General features: G+C 51.1%; 3 protein-coding genes across 3 annotated transcripts; all 3 read left to right on the forward strand.

The window, feature by feature from the left end:
- The first annotated feature begins 1,071 nt into the window (after nucleotides 1-1,071).
- Nucleotides 1,072-4,944, forward strand: LOC118512315 (aminopeptidase N-like). The gene is made up of 5 exons (XM_036056568.1): nucleotides 1,072-1,799; nucleotides 1,897-2,343; nucleotides 2,582-2,922; nucleotides 2,993-4,320; nucleotides 4,398-4,944. The coding sequence occupies exons 1-5, from the start codon at nucleotides 1,210-1,212 to the stop codon at nucleotides 4,764-4,766; spliced, it is 3,075 nt and encodes a 1,024-aa protein (XP_035912461.1). The 5' UTR covers nucleotides 1,072-1,209; the 3' UTR covers nucleotides 4,767-4,944.
- A 236-nt stretch (nucleotides 4,945-5,180) lies between these two features.
- On the forward strand, nucleotides 5,181-9,179 carry LOC118512318 (aminopeptidase N-like). The gene is made up of 7 exons (XM_036056577.1): nucleotides 5,181-5,985; nucleotides 6,051-6,552; nucleotides 6,644-6,882; nucleotides 6,968-7,613; nucleotides 7,675-8,165; nucleotides 8,248-8,326; nucleotides 9,068-9,179. The coding sequence occupies exons 1-7, from the start codon at nucleotides 5,273-5,275 to the stop codon at nucleotides 9,104-9,106; spliced, it is 2,709 nt and encodes a 902-aa protein (XP_035912470.1). The 5' UTR covers nucleotides 5,181-5,272; the 3' UTR covers nucleotides 9,107-9,179.
- A 3,442-nt stretch (nucleotides 9,180-12,621) lies between these two features.
- Nucleotides 12,622-13,388, forward strand: LOC118512324 (galectin-7-like). The gene is made up of 3 exons (XM_036056583.1): nucleotides 12,622-12,778; nucleotides 12,847-12,929; nucleotides 12,989-13,388. Exons 1-3 carry the CDS (start codon nucleotides 12,650-12,652, stop codon nucleotides 13,308-13,310), a joined length of 534 nt encoding a protein of 177 aa, XP_035912476.1. The 5' UTR covers nucleotides 12,622-12,649; the 3' UTR covers nucleotides 13,311-13,388.
- The last annotated feature ends 11 nt before the right edge of the window (nucleotides 13,389-13,399 follow it).

Consider the following 13,399-nt stretch of genomic DNA (forward strand, 5'->3'; position numbering starts at 1 on the left):
CGAACAGGGCAGACAAACTTCCTCCCGGCCATACACTTTCTCTTTCGCACACATTGTCGCTGGGCAAGCTTAGGGACAGGCTTGAAGATAGGGGAGGGCCTAATAATTTGGAGAACCCCGCTCTGAACCAATGAGGCTATGGAAGGAGATTACCTTCTTCGATACCTAGCAGTCATCCTTTCTCAGATCTGAATATGCCTCCATAACACACGGTGACACCATCACAGCTTCTTGTTTACACTCCGCTAAACCTGGATGCAGAGATCAATGGGAAACGCTCCAACGCAGGATGAATGATGAAGCTTTTTTTTCGAATCGGTGGTCATATGGTGTGATAAAGCTCCTTTTTTGCACTGTAATCGATTACACCCGGTCACATGTGAAGGAAACAGTACTGCTTCGCATACGCCATTCCATTCGGTGGTTAAATAGTCGATTTACCCGTACAGAAGTCATTCAATCCGTACCCGATGCTGGTCGACCCGATAAGATTGTTAATCTAATCTAATCCATCGTATAGTGATGCAACTGTCAGAAGCCAAACGAGATGTGGAATGATTTGTGAACATGATGTGTGCCATTAGCTCCAACATTGGAAGCATGGCAGCATAAAAGCTATATCGAACGGAGGCCAAAACACACGAGACAAACGTGGTCCAAGATCACTCACGGCGGGGGTGAACCGCATCTTGTGGCCTGTGATGTTCGCGCTGTCACATGCTGATTGTACCAAGAGAAATGTACAGATCAGCCAGGCTCAGGCTATACTATGCTGCCGACCCTATTTTTATGATCATCACAGGTATTATCGCACCAATATCAGCTAATACTGTTGCGCTTGTTGATGCAGAGGTAAGTCAGGCATTTCTGTAGGTCGAGACAAGGACAGGGCGTTATGTGTACGAGATCCAGCTAAATGGCTATAAAGAATTACGACCATCGGCGATTATCTTATCGTGTTATCGTCCCACTGATATACACCTGCCTACTGCTGTCAATAGATGTCGCGGCGGCCGGTTATTAGCGAGAACCCAGAGTCAGATAGAACGATAGAGGGTGAGAAGGTTGTTGAGAGGCGTCGCGCGTTAATCGTAACGGTACGGCACAGGGTATTAAAGCATTTGCTCGGGGAAAAGCGCCGATTAGTGCACCACCGAGTCTGCCAGCGGATAGCTACAGGCGGTGCAGCCGTGAGAAAAGTCTGAAACTATGGTGCGATCGAAGATCCTAGCAGTGACGGTAGGCCTGTTGTGTTGCCTGTTCGCCGCGGACAGTCGGTTCGCGCGAGCCGAAAGACCTCCGTTCAAGAGTAGCAGTGGCCTGTACGAGGACGAACCGCTGCTGGCGGCCAGTGAGCAGGACAGTGATGGAAACTTCGTCGGTATCGTTCCGGCGCAGCCGGTGAACGAAGCCTACCGTCTGCCGAAAACGTCCGTTCCGATCCATTACGATCTTCATTTGACTACGGAGATCCATCGCAACGAGCGACAGTTCAGTGGTTCTGTGGCGATCCAGCTGCAGGTGCTGGAAACGACGGACCAGCTGGTGTTGCATACTCGCGGCCTAGTGATCTCGTCGGCCCGGATCTCCTCTTTGCCCAATGGCGTAACCGGCGCTCCGGTACTGATCGGAGACGCCACGTACAGCACGAACACCACCATCGAGCATATTACGTTCACGAGTCCCAACATCCTACAGCCGGGCTTCTTCTGGCTGGAGGTCTCGTTCGTGGGACAGCTCGCGACCAACGATGACGGGTTCTACGTGTCGTCGTACGTGGCGGACAGTGGCGAGCGAAGGTTAGTATTAGCCCGGTGTCTGTCTCCAGCAGCAGGGAAGGTATACTAGGAACGGTAGAATGATCTCTCTCTCCCGTCCATTTACCTTCGCCGACAGATACCTAGCGACGACGCAGTTTGAATCGACCAGCGCCCGCATGGCATTCCCCTGCTACGACGAGCCAGCGCTGAAGGCAACGTTCACCGTGTCGCTCACGCACAGCATTACCTACAGTGCCATATCGAACATGAGGGAAAATCGAAGGAGCGATGCGGACGGCATGCGCACCACGGTGTTCGACAAGACGCCGATCATGTCCTCCTACCTGTTGGCGTTCGTTGTGTCGGACTTCCTGTACCGGATCGATGGCACGCAGCGCGTGTACGTGCGTCCGAATGCTTTCCAGCAGGCAACGTTCGCGCTGGAAGCTGGTGTGAAGATCCTGAAGGTGCTGGACGAGCATCTGGGCATCCCGTACAGCACGTACATGCCGACGCTGAACCAAATCGCGGTGCCAGACTTTGCCGCCGGTGCGATGGAAAATTGGGGCCTGGTGACGTACAGGTAAGTCAGTGCCGTACGGCTCATATGACGCTCGCTATCCTCGGGCGTGTTTTTTTTCGCATTGATCCTGCCGGCACCGGTCCAATACACTCGGGCAGCACCATCATCAATGAGCCATTATAAACGTTGATGCAATCGGCGATAAAGCGATTAGCGGCGAGCGAGCAGAAACCATCCACAATAGCGTACGATTGCTTTACACCTCGTTATCTTTCGATTGGATTTCGGTTAATTGCAGGGAACAGCTCTTATTGTTCGATCCCGCAGTTTCGACTTATCGCACAAAAACGAACATTGCGACGACGATTGCGCACGAGTACGCGCATCAGTGGTTCGGTGATCTGGTAACTCCCGAATGGTGGGAATACATCTGGCTGAACGAAGGCTTCGCCACGCTCTACGAATTCTATGCCGCCCATCTGGCCTACCCAGAGGCGGAGTACTGGGAGCTGTTCAACACGCAGGTCATCCAGGCCGCGATGGTTCCGGACGGTCTGGCCTCCACCCGCCCGATGAACTGGAATGCGGCTACTCCCGGTGAAATTTCGGCGCTGTTCGATCGTGTCGCCTATCCGAAGTGTAAGTATACCCCCCCGGAGACCGTGTTGGAGAAAGCCGCACACGACTCTAACTTTGTGGACCATTGTAGCGGGCAGCGTGCTGAACATGATGCGCCACGTGCTTGGCGAAGAGAACTGGAAGGCCGGTCTGAACACCTACCTTAACGACCGAGCCCTGAGTGTGGCGGTGGATGAGCAGCTGTACACCGCACTCCAGAGCGCGATCGAGGGCAAGGATGTGCTTCCGAACGGCGTGACCGTAGCCCAGATTATGCGCACCTGGGCCAACGAGGCAGGCTACCCGGTACTGTCCGTGCGGCGATCGTACGACACGGGAGACGTGATCATCTCGCAGGAGCGCTTCTACTCCGACCGCAAGGTGCCCAACACCAACGTCTGGATGATTCCGTACAACTACGTCCAGCAGGCCCGGGCCGATTTCAACGAGTTCGACGACTTCCAGTGGCTCGCCACCAAGGCGGCCCGCATCGCGACGACCGTGCCCGCCACCGAGTGGCTCATTTTCAACAAGCAGCAGGTCGGCTACTACCGCGTCAACTACGACGATCGCAACTGGGAGCTCATCACGAACGCGCTGATCGACAACTTTGCCGCCGTGCACCGGCTCAACCGGGCGCAGCTGATCGATGACGCCTACTGGCTGGCACGGTCCGGCCGCCTTGACCTGCGCGTCGCCCTCCGTCTGATGACGTACCTGCGCGGTGAGCGGGAGTATGCGCCGTGGGCGGCAGCGAACGTTGCCCTGTCCTACTTCAACAGCCGTCTCCGCGGTACGGAGAATTACCACGATTTCATCCTATTCGTGGACGCTCTGATCGAAGAACTGTACGGACTGTTGACGATCGACGTGGTATCGCCGAACGATTCACTGCTGCACAAGTACCTCGTGCAGACGATCACCAGCTGGGCCTGCTCGTTGGGCTACAAGGACTGTCTGGAGCGGACGGGCGCCCTGCTGAGGGCCGAGGCATCGGGCACGGGACCAGCCGTACATCCCGACATTGCCACCGTCACGTACTGCTACGGTATGCGCACGACCGGTGCGGCCGAGTACCAGTATCTGTACCGCAAAATGATGGACTCGAAAAATCTGGCCGAGCGTACCGCGCTTATCGATGCGCTCGGATGCTCCACCAACAAGGAGTTCCTGACGTCCTTCCTATCCACTGCCCTCGGAACGGGAACCGGTGTGGAGATCAACTACCGCGCGGACGAACGGCGCCGTGTGGTGCAGGCCGTCTACTCTGGCAGTCGAGTCGGTGTCGACGCACTGATCGAGTACCTGATGGATCCTGCCGTGGTGAATGAGTTTGTTAGCATTCTGTCCACGTCCACGCTCAATTCCGCTCTGTCCGCCATTGCTTCGCGCACCAACAACGAGGCAGAAATGAACAAGGTGCGTAATCGGTGCAGGGCGCACTCAGCCAGTCAGTCAATGACATTAATTGTATCCTTCTGCTTCCCTCTCCACAGTTAAATACTCTCCTCACTGCCCTGGGTAGCCGCATCACTAGCCAGACGGCGACCAACCTGCGCAACACGGCCCAATCCAACCTGGACTGGGTGAACGGTTTCGAGGGGCTCATGTTGACCAACTTCTTGAGCGAGTTTGTGACGGACATCCCGAACACCACAACCGACGCACCGCCAACGACGACGGTCGCTACCCAGTCTACTACTACGGGTGCCGGGGCCACTACCACCACTACGACGCCTGCCCCAACCACCACCGTAACGACGACGACGGTACAAACGACGACCGACGACGATGGTGGTGCAGCAACGATCGGGCTTTCGATAGCGGCACTGCTGGTCACGATCGCGGTCCATCTACTGGGATAATCACTCATCGCGTGACTCATCGGGGGGAGGGGGCATGGGGAAGTGGCAACCAGCGGAGAGGAAGGGGGAGCGGGTTATTGTTTTCCCTTCCTGAATCCAGGAGCTCCGGAATCGAGATGATTAGGGTACGATTATTGATATGCTATCAGAAGTAGAATAAAGCGAAATGTTACATGAATAGGTTTGCTTTCGTCATTGATTGTGCTATTAGTGGACGGATGTGGCCGCAAAATTTCTGCCGGTCTTGTGTGTCCCGCCCGCCACAGACCAGATTGTGTGATGCTATCGATCACAGTGACCTAATCGATTCGCATTGTTTGGCACTGTGCGTACTGATAAGGCGGTTTAACTTTACAACCGCTCGCTCGTGAGAATGCTGTGGCCGATTGTCCTACTGCCGCATAAAACATCAATGCACTGCCGGGAAGGGATTCAGTCCGCGGGATCACTACCGCACTTGCCGCTCGCTTGCCTGCACGTGACCAACCGTTTTCGGAACCACCATAATGGTTTCCAACAACGCTGCACTGTCCTTGCTGCTGGTGTGCGCGTTCGCTCCAGCCGCACTGTGGGCCCAAGCTACAATAACGGCGTCGGTTGACCGTCACTCGCAACCGGGACGCCTCGATCGCAGCAAACTGCATCTGCTCCGGTACGAAAAGTTCAGTGAAAGAGGAAATGCGAAGGAGCTGTCACCGTACCGACTGCCCAACGACACCTTCCCGGAGAGCTACACGCTGGAGCTTAGCTCCAACATACACGCGCAGGACTTTAGCTACTCGGGCACGGTCGTGATAAGGGTGCGCGTTCGACAGGCTACCCGGTCGATTGTGCTGCATTCGTTGCGCAGTACGCTGGTGCAGATAGAGGTACGAAACTCCAACCAGTTGAATGTGCCGATTGTGACAACCGAGCAGGACCCGGAGCTGGACACGCTCACCATCCGGATGGGGACGGAACTGCAGCCGGGCATCTACCAGCTAATGGTCCGGTTCGAAAACACACTTCGTAGCGATGTTGGTGGATTTTACTGGACATCGTACGGTGTTGGGAACGAGGTGAGATATGCCGCCGTTACACAGTTCCAGCCGGTCGATGCACGCACGGCGTTCCCGTGCTATGACGAGCCAGGAATACGGGCCACCTTCACCATAAGCATCACCAGCGGCGTTGGGACGAAGGTTTACTCCAACATGCCGGTTAAGTCGGTTTCGATAATGTAAGTATGTGCCCCAACGCGCTTTCTTTCCGACCGACTAACTTCCTTCCCCGTCCCTGGCTCAGTGGAAATGGACTGAAGCAAACCCGGTTCCACACGACACCCAGCATGTCCACCTACCTGGTGGCGTTTGCCATTACGGACGAATTTGCCAGCACACGGTTGTCGCTGCCGGCACCGCCGACCAACCTCCGGATGGAGCTCATTGCACCGCCAACCGCATCGGACAGGGCGCAAACGTACGGGCTGGAGCTCGGTGGCATCGTTATTCGCGCGGTAGAGCAGTACTTCAACCAGACGTACGACCTGCCCAAACTGGATCAGCTGGCCGTGCCGGACTTTTACTTCGCTGCTATGGAAAACTGGGGCTTAGTCATCTACGAGGAGCGGTATCTGCTGTACGATGAGGCGGCGAACACGAACCGCGATAAAGAGAACGTCATCGCGACCATTGTTCACGAGTTTGTGCACCAATTCCTGGGCAATCTGCTGACACCGCACTGGTGGTCGGATCTGGCACTGAGCGAAGGTTTCGCCACCTTTTACGAGTATTATCTTAGCAGCATGGTAAGATCTTAACCGTACGCGGTTCTTGCGCAATCTAATCTAGGTCTGGTACAATATCGTCCTGGTTCGGGCTTTTTTCCCCTACGATTAGCTGGAGCCGAATATTAGATTTATGGAAAAGTTTACCATCGAAGCGCTCCAAACGGCACTGCTGCTGGACGCTGACATCAGCGTGCGGCCCATCTCGTACGACGTGCAGCGACCCGTCGATATCGGCCGTATGTTTGACATCATCTCCTACCAGAAGGGTGGCAGCGTGTTCCGCATGTTCCACTACGCTTTCGGCGAGCGGGCGTTTCAGAAGGGAATGCGTCGGTACATCAGCGCCAAGTACGTTCTCCGGGGGGGGGGGGGGGGGGGGGGATGGTTTCGAGGATCGGCTCATGAAGTTGGCTTTCTTTCTCTCCTCCTCCAGCAAAGGCCGATCGGTCACACCGGATGATCTGTTCGCGAGTCTCGAGAACAGTGTACGGGAAGAGGCCGCGCTACCGCTTAGTCTCGATGTAGCAACGGTCATGAAACCGTGGATCTACCAATCGGGATATCCTCTGGTCACGGTCAAAATGCAGGATGGCGAATTGACCTTCTCCCAGCAGCACTTCCTGTATCCCGAGTCGACGATCGACAGCAACCGCACCTGGTGGATACCGATCACGTACGAAATCACACCTGGCGTGGCGAAGAAGTTTTGGATGCCTCAGGGCACTTCGCAGGTGTCGCTGGAGGAGGCCGAGTTGCCGGCCGGCGGCTTCCTTTTAGTGAACCCGCAGCAAACCGGATACTATCGCGTTAACTACGACGAGGCTCTGTGGATGCGTTTGATCAGTCGGCTGAAGGAAGACCCATCGGTCGTGTCACCGGTCTCTCGCGGCCAGCTGCTGGACGATTGTTTCAAGCTGTACTACAGTGGGCGCGTAGCAGCTGGCACCATGTACGGGTTGCTATCGTATGCCGCGAGCGAAACCGACGCCATACCGTGGACCGTGGCCTTCGCCAACGATAATCTTGGAGTGTTGCGCGACGCACTGATCGTGGACCGATCGGCATTTGAAGCGTTTTCGGTAAGTAACCCTAAACCACCGAACCAGCGAACTGTGGGCAAACGAAACCTTTCTTCCACAGCGTTTTGTAACCACGCTTACCACGAACGTGTTCAACGCCGTTGGCTTTGATGCGTCGCCAACCGATCCTCACGAAACGCAGCAGCTGCGCCGCACCGTCATCGAGTGGAGCTGTCGATCGGGATCGCTCGAGTGTCGCACTGAAGCGCTGTCCCGGATGGTGAGCGATCTGGCCGGAACGGTACTGTTGCCGTCGTACATCAGGGACAGCGTTTACTGTGGAGGCGCAACGATCGCCAGCACGGCACAGCTAGAGACTGTGTGGGCTCGTTTGCAGACGGTGACCGACGTCGGTGAGCGGTTAAACACGATCGAGGCGCTGGCCTGTTCGGAGAATGAACAGTTTTTGGACGAACTGCTCAACTCGATCCTTACCAACGAGAATCCAGGCGAATGGGAGTTCATACTGTCGGCCGTTTATCGCAACTCTGCCATCGGGTACGAAGCATTCAATCGTTGGTTGACCACCAATTCGCTGCAAATTTTACAAAGGTAAAACAAAACAGAAGAAAAAGGCAAGCACGACGAGAGGATCGATCATTGAAATATCTGTTTTGTGATGCACCATTTTCAGTATCGGTACGGACCCTGCATTCCTTAACATTTTGGCCGACATCAATCAAAGGGAGGCCAGCGTGCAAAAGTTTGATGAGGTAAGCCTAACTATTACTGCTTGTTGCAGGCATCATTCGAGTCCTCCACACTCCTTCCTGTTTCCATTAATTTGAATGTTAAAAAGCATATTCGGTCCTTGGGAAATACTGCAGAAAATCTGAATCATGACCCTAGGCGTAGGATGTCTTTTTCTGGGTGCTGTCCGAGGCTTTTTTACTGTGGTGGAAACCAATCATAAGGAGCCAGTATTACGATTTCTTACCGGCTAAAACCAACTGATAGTCCTGGTCGCTTCTGCGATACTTCGCCAGTTGCTGCGACTAGATAGCATGAGTACGGCGATATTCGTCGCAGGCACTTCCGTATTCACTTGGCTGACTGAGGCCTTACGATTGGACGCTTTTTTTTTAAATCGAACCAGCAAGATCTGATGTCGGGGTCTCCAATGAAGACGCCCAGGCTCGTTGATCTTTTACACAAATACTAATATGCTACTCAAGCTAAATATAGTCAGGTGTGACATTAAAATAGAGGATCTAGATAGATGATCACTGCAAGACGTTTGCTTAACTGAGCTAGGCTTAGCAAAGATCCGTCTTTACAAGCCTTATTTACAAGCCTTGCGTAACCTGGAGAACCTCCGGGTGGTAAATTTTAACACTGAAAATTCCTGTCGCTTGGACACCACGGGCACAAGAAATGCCCATACCTGTCCCTGTTCACAGCTATGTCTCTAAGTGCGTAACGAATAATCTTTTACTTTTTTTCTCTCGTTCTAGCTGGTGCAACTTTTCCGCAATTCTTTGCCCGCTCACTAAAATTCAATTATTCATGTAAAATTAGTGTTTTTTATGAATAAACCGTGGAAAGATATGTGTTGTTTTACGTGTACATTGTGTCACCATCACTTTAAACATTATTTCACGATTGTCACTTGGTATAATGGAGACTAACTGAGTATTAAAGCTTATCTAACAACGCTTGCCATTAACAGTGGATTACTAACACATACTGTGTGTGAGAGGGAGAGAGAGGGAGAGAAAGTGAGAGAGAGAGAGAGAGAGCATAGCAGGACGGGACGTTGTCTACATTAAGCAGGCAATGTTCACAATTGAGTTCACGTAGTATCAACCAAACAGTTTTAAACATCACAGGTAAGAACATTTTATGCAGCCTTTTCGCGCTGCTACAAGAGTTCAGTTATCGTTCGACACCCAGTCGATCTACGATCTTCCAAAAGCACAGGCTTGTAGGGACTCACTTTTTCGACACTAACACATGTTTTGTTGCGAACGCGACAGCGTTAGAAAAAAAGGAAGGTAACCTTGGGCATAATCAAACCAAATCTTGATTGAACATGTTGCATGAAAGAAACAATTCTTTCGATAGAACGTCCCACGCACCGAGAAGATTTCAGCTTAGGCAGCAAATCAGCGCGGATAAGGCATAAGCAGCGCGTGACCAATGTTTACGATACAGTGTGGCGTACACAACGCCTTAAGCGCGGTGCTAGAGCATCGAGAATGTTTACAGAACAATGCGCGCCTCAACATACGCGTTCAGCGCGATTAACGTTTACATTACAGCATGTGACAAACGGCAAGTGCGTCCAGCGCGATGAATGTTTACCTTATGTGAAACGCAAGTGTTCCCGATCAATGAACAAACATTAAAGCATGGGTTTGAACTGGTGGTTTGCGACCATGATAGTGAGTTAAACTTTAGCATAAAGGATACGTAAACACAAGCTGGAAAGGAAATAGTTAAACAAGAAAGAATGATATTTCGTCGCGTTCTAAGGTACCCCAAAATTAGTATATAAGAAATCAACTTATTCAATAAAGAGGACACAATTCTTAACCGGCGAACCGAACACTTCGTAAGAGTTTCAGGGTTCTTTTCGAATCCGAAATAATCCTTCCCTCCGGAGAACGGATTCGACCCCTTAGCGGTGTCTACCACTCCAACGGAAATTACTAGGAATCGTGACTGTGAGAAGCCTCCGGAAATCTCCCCTTGTTCCCCTCCGAAGACCGGATCCGACACCTCAGCGGTGTCTACCACTTCGTCGGAAGCTAGGAGAGAAGCCAGCGTCCAGGTGTTGGTCAGCGGAAGATTCGACCTCGTCCTCCCTACGGAATTCGGGCCGGTGCTCTAGTAGTACCAACTGCTCCGTCGGAGGAATTGGAAGAATCGCGACCGCCCCTCCCATCAGGTCCACCTTTGGAAGATCTCCCGGTAATCCGGGAATGAAGCCACTTGTCTGACCTGTGCGAGGTACGTTGCATCCGTCGATTCAACGCCCGAAGGAAGGTGCGCGACTCCTTTTCCGAATCGGCCATACCTTCGCGTGGCCGGTTCACCAACGGGGACGTTTTGCGTCCATTGTTGTTCCCGTAGCAACAACATGTTTGGAAAGGTTTTTCAAAATGCCTTAAGTCATACAAGTCAAGTGTAATAAAATGATACAAAAAAGTATATTTACGTTAAGAATGGGTTTGTTAAGCTCGTTGAAAACCATTAGATTGGCCGAGATGAAAATCATTTCCGTTAGCGATCGTATCGGTTATGTTATGTGGAGGAATTTTTAACGTTCCATAGTGTTCCATTTTTTATAACTTTCTTGAACACCAATTTTAGCTCGCTCGCTTCTAGTTCTTTTTGTACTCTTCAAAGCCAGGTGTTCGTATAGCTGTGTTAAGGACTGTATATGGTGACAATCAAATATGCTTGGCCAATGGTTTGTTTCTATTCATTGTCGTGTCTAAGTTATGGTTTGTGCAACGGTGTGTTTTCGGTAAGGTAAGGGATTAAGATGTCTAGAAACGACTAGTGAATAAATGTGTAATGCTTTTAGTTAAAAAAATAATTAATGGGCAGTAGCAATTCCTAGAGAAGTTCTTGGTGATCGACACTTCATTGGTACAAACATCGAACCATGGATCATTGCTGAGATCCATACCACTTAACAGTGTCGATCGTGGTGATATCGTCGTTTTAAACCAATCACCTAACACTAACGTTTTCTTTTGTTCTCTTCCGGCAATATTAGCAAGAAAACACTTTGCTTCAAGATCGGAGTCTATAGACGACGACAAAAACGCTGATTTGAGGACAAGTTTTCATTTTTATTTACTAGGCAACATTCGAAGTTAAATCTTTGCAGATAGAAAAGATGGGAGTTAAGCTGTATCTTTGTAACATTTATGTATTTAGCATGAAATATTCCGCCTAGCTCACTGTCGTCGTCGTGTTAGGGTTAGGGCGTATCGGACCCTCGGGGAAGTTTGTTCTATTGTAAGGGCCATGAGCTGGTTAGCAGATACAATCTGGCGTGGACCACCAATTCCCAATGTGCCTAGGTGCTTGATATGCCACTGAATCACAAAAAAAGAAAGCTTAGCCAAGATTGTTTCATCAGGAGACGGTATCACTTAAGTTGAATTCCTTGCTAAAGTCAGTTGAGACAGGTGCACAATTTGGATCTACATATTTCAATACGTTTACCGCCAATCGCAACGGTGTTGTTCGGAATCGGAACTAATTTCATCGGTGGCGCCCTCTGTTGTGCGGTTATGATACTGCTCTGCACAGTGGCAAATGGTCGTATGACAGTTTGGTCAGATGAAACAAAACCGTAATAATAATAACATTTTTAATGATTTCGCGCAACTTTATGTGCTTGTTGCTTGCAAGAAAAGTTGGAATAAATGCTTAAACAACACTCCATCTATGTTGCAAATGTTATGCCGTTACGTGCTAGTGTTAAACGAAATACAAAGAAAGCATAAACTCCACAGGATGGATGTGAGGATTAGTTCGTATCTGACCATGGGTGGATGGTATAGTTCCTAGATGAATTTTAGATTCGACAGATTAGCCAAAAAAAGGATTGATTAGATAAAATGGGCTTTCGGGCGGAGCTGATAATGAAAAGAAGCGCCTAATTCCTGATTATATAAGCTAGTTTATATGATATAGCTGATATAACACTTATTTGGATACGTGACTGAACGAGTGTACCTGCTTCCTGAAATTACAAATAGCTAACCTTTAGAAGGGACAAATCATCACCGACCAACGGTTCCGGCACCAAGAAAGAACAAACTAGGAAGTGTAAGAAGAGCGCCTCGAATTGAGAAACGAACGTTAAATTCAAAATCATCATCATTTCGTACAAACGTTTATCCACACACCGTTTCACAAGCTTCAGCGCAAGGTGTGTGCGTGAGAAGGCAGCAGTCCAAGCTGACTCATGCGACAAAGGTGGCCGATAAAACAATCTTATCGTCAGTGTTTTAGTCCCTTTATCAACAGTGCGTTGGCCACCAGGAGTATCTGCCATCGATGCAGTCCGATCTATGCCGATGAATGATTGGGCGTTAGTTTCCACGAAGCAACGCCCAGACGCACACACACGGTTCGAACGGTGCACACCTTGGAGTGAAGTGTCCGCTGCAACAATGTCTCAACTTCCCGTGTTTAATCCGGTATGTGGTGGAGCAACGATTTGCTTTAGATGCAACTCAAACAAATTTTCTTTTCGCCGAATTTGCAGCCAACTCCCTTCCTGGCCCATATGCCAGCGGGGCTGGGAATCTATAGGAAAATTACCATTCGTGGCAAAATGACTCATGACCAGTAAGTGTGTGGCAATGTTTGCGTGTGCCATGGTCTCATCGTCCACCGTTTGATTGTAGGTTCAACATCAACCTGCAGACCGGACCCAACACGAACCCCCGCGACGACACGGCGCTGCACATCAGCATTCGACCCCGCGACGGCGTTATCATCCGCAATTCCATCCAGTTCCGCAGCTGGGGCATCGAGGAACGCTTCGGCGGCTGTCCGGTGCAGAAGAGGTCCTACTTCGACGTGACCATCACGGTGAAACCGGACAGCTTTGGCATTGCGGTCAACGGGGCACACTACTGTGACTTTAACCATCGTCTGCCGTACGCTTCGATTCGCTTCATTCACATTGGCGAAGGCGCAAACGTTGATGCCATCACGTCCGAGTAGGGAGCACCATCGGTCGCGTGCTCCGTACCAACATAGCGTTTAAGGTTGTGCTGCTAAATAAACCATGTCACTCGACGACGGCTGCTACT

Source organism: Anopheles stephensi, chromosome 3 (genome assembly GCF_013141755.1).
Source record: "Anopheles stephensi strain Indian chromosome 3, UCI_ANSTEP_V1.0, whole genome shotgun sequence".
NCBI lineage: Eukaryota > Metazoa > Arthropoda > Insecta > Diptera > Culicidae > Anopheles > Anopheles stephensi.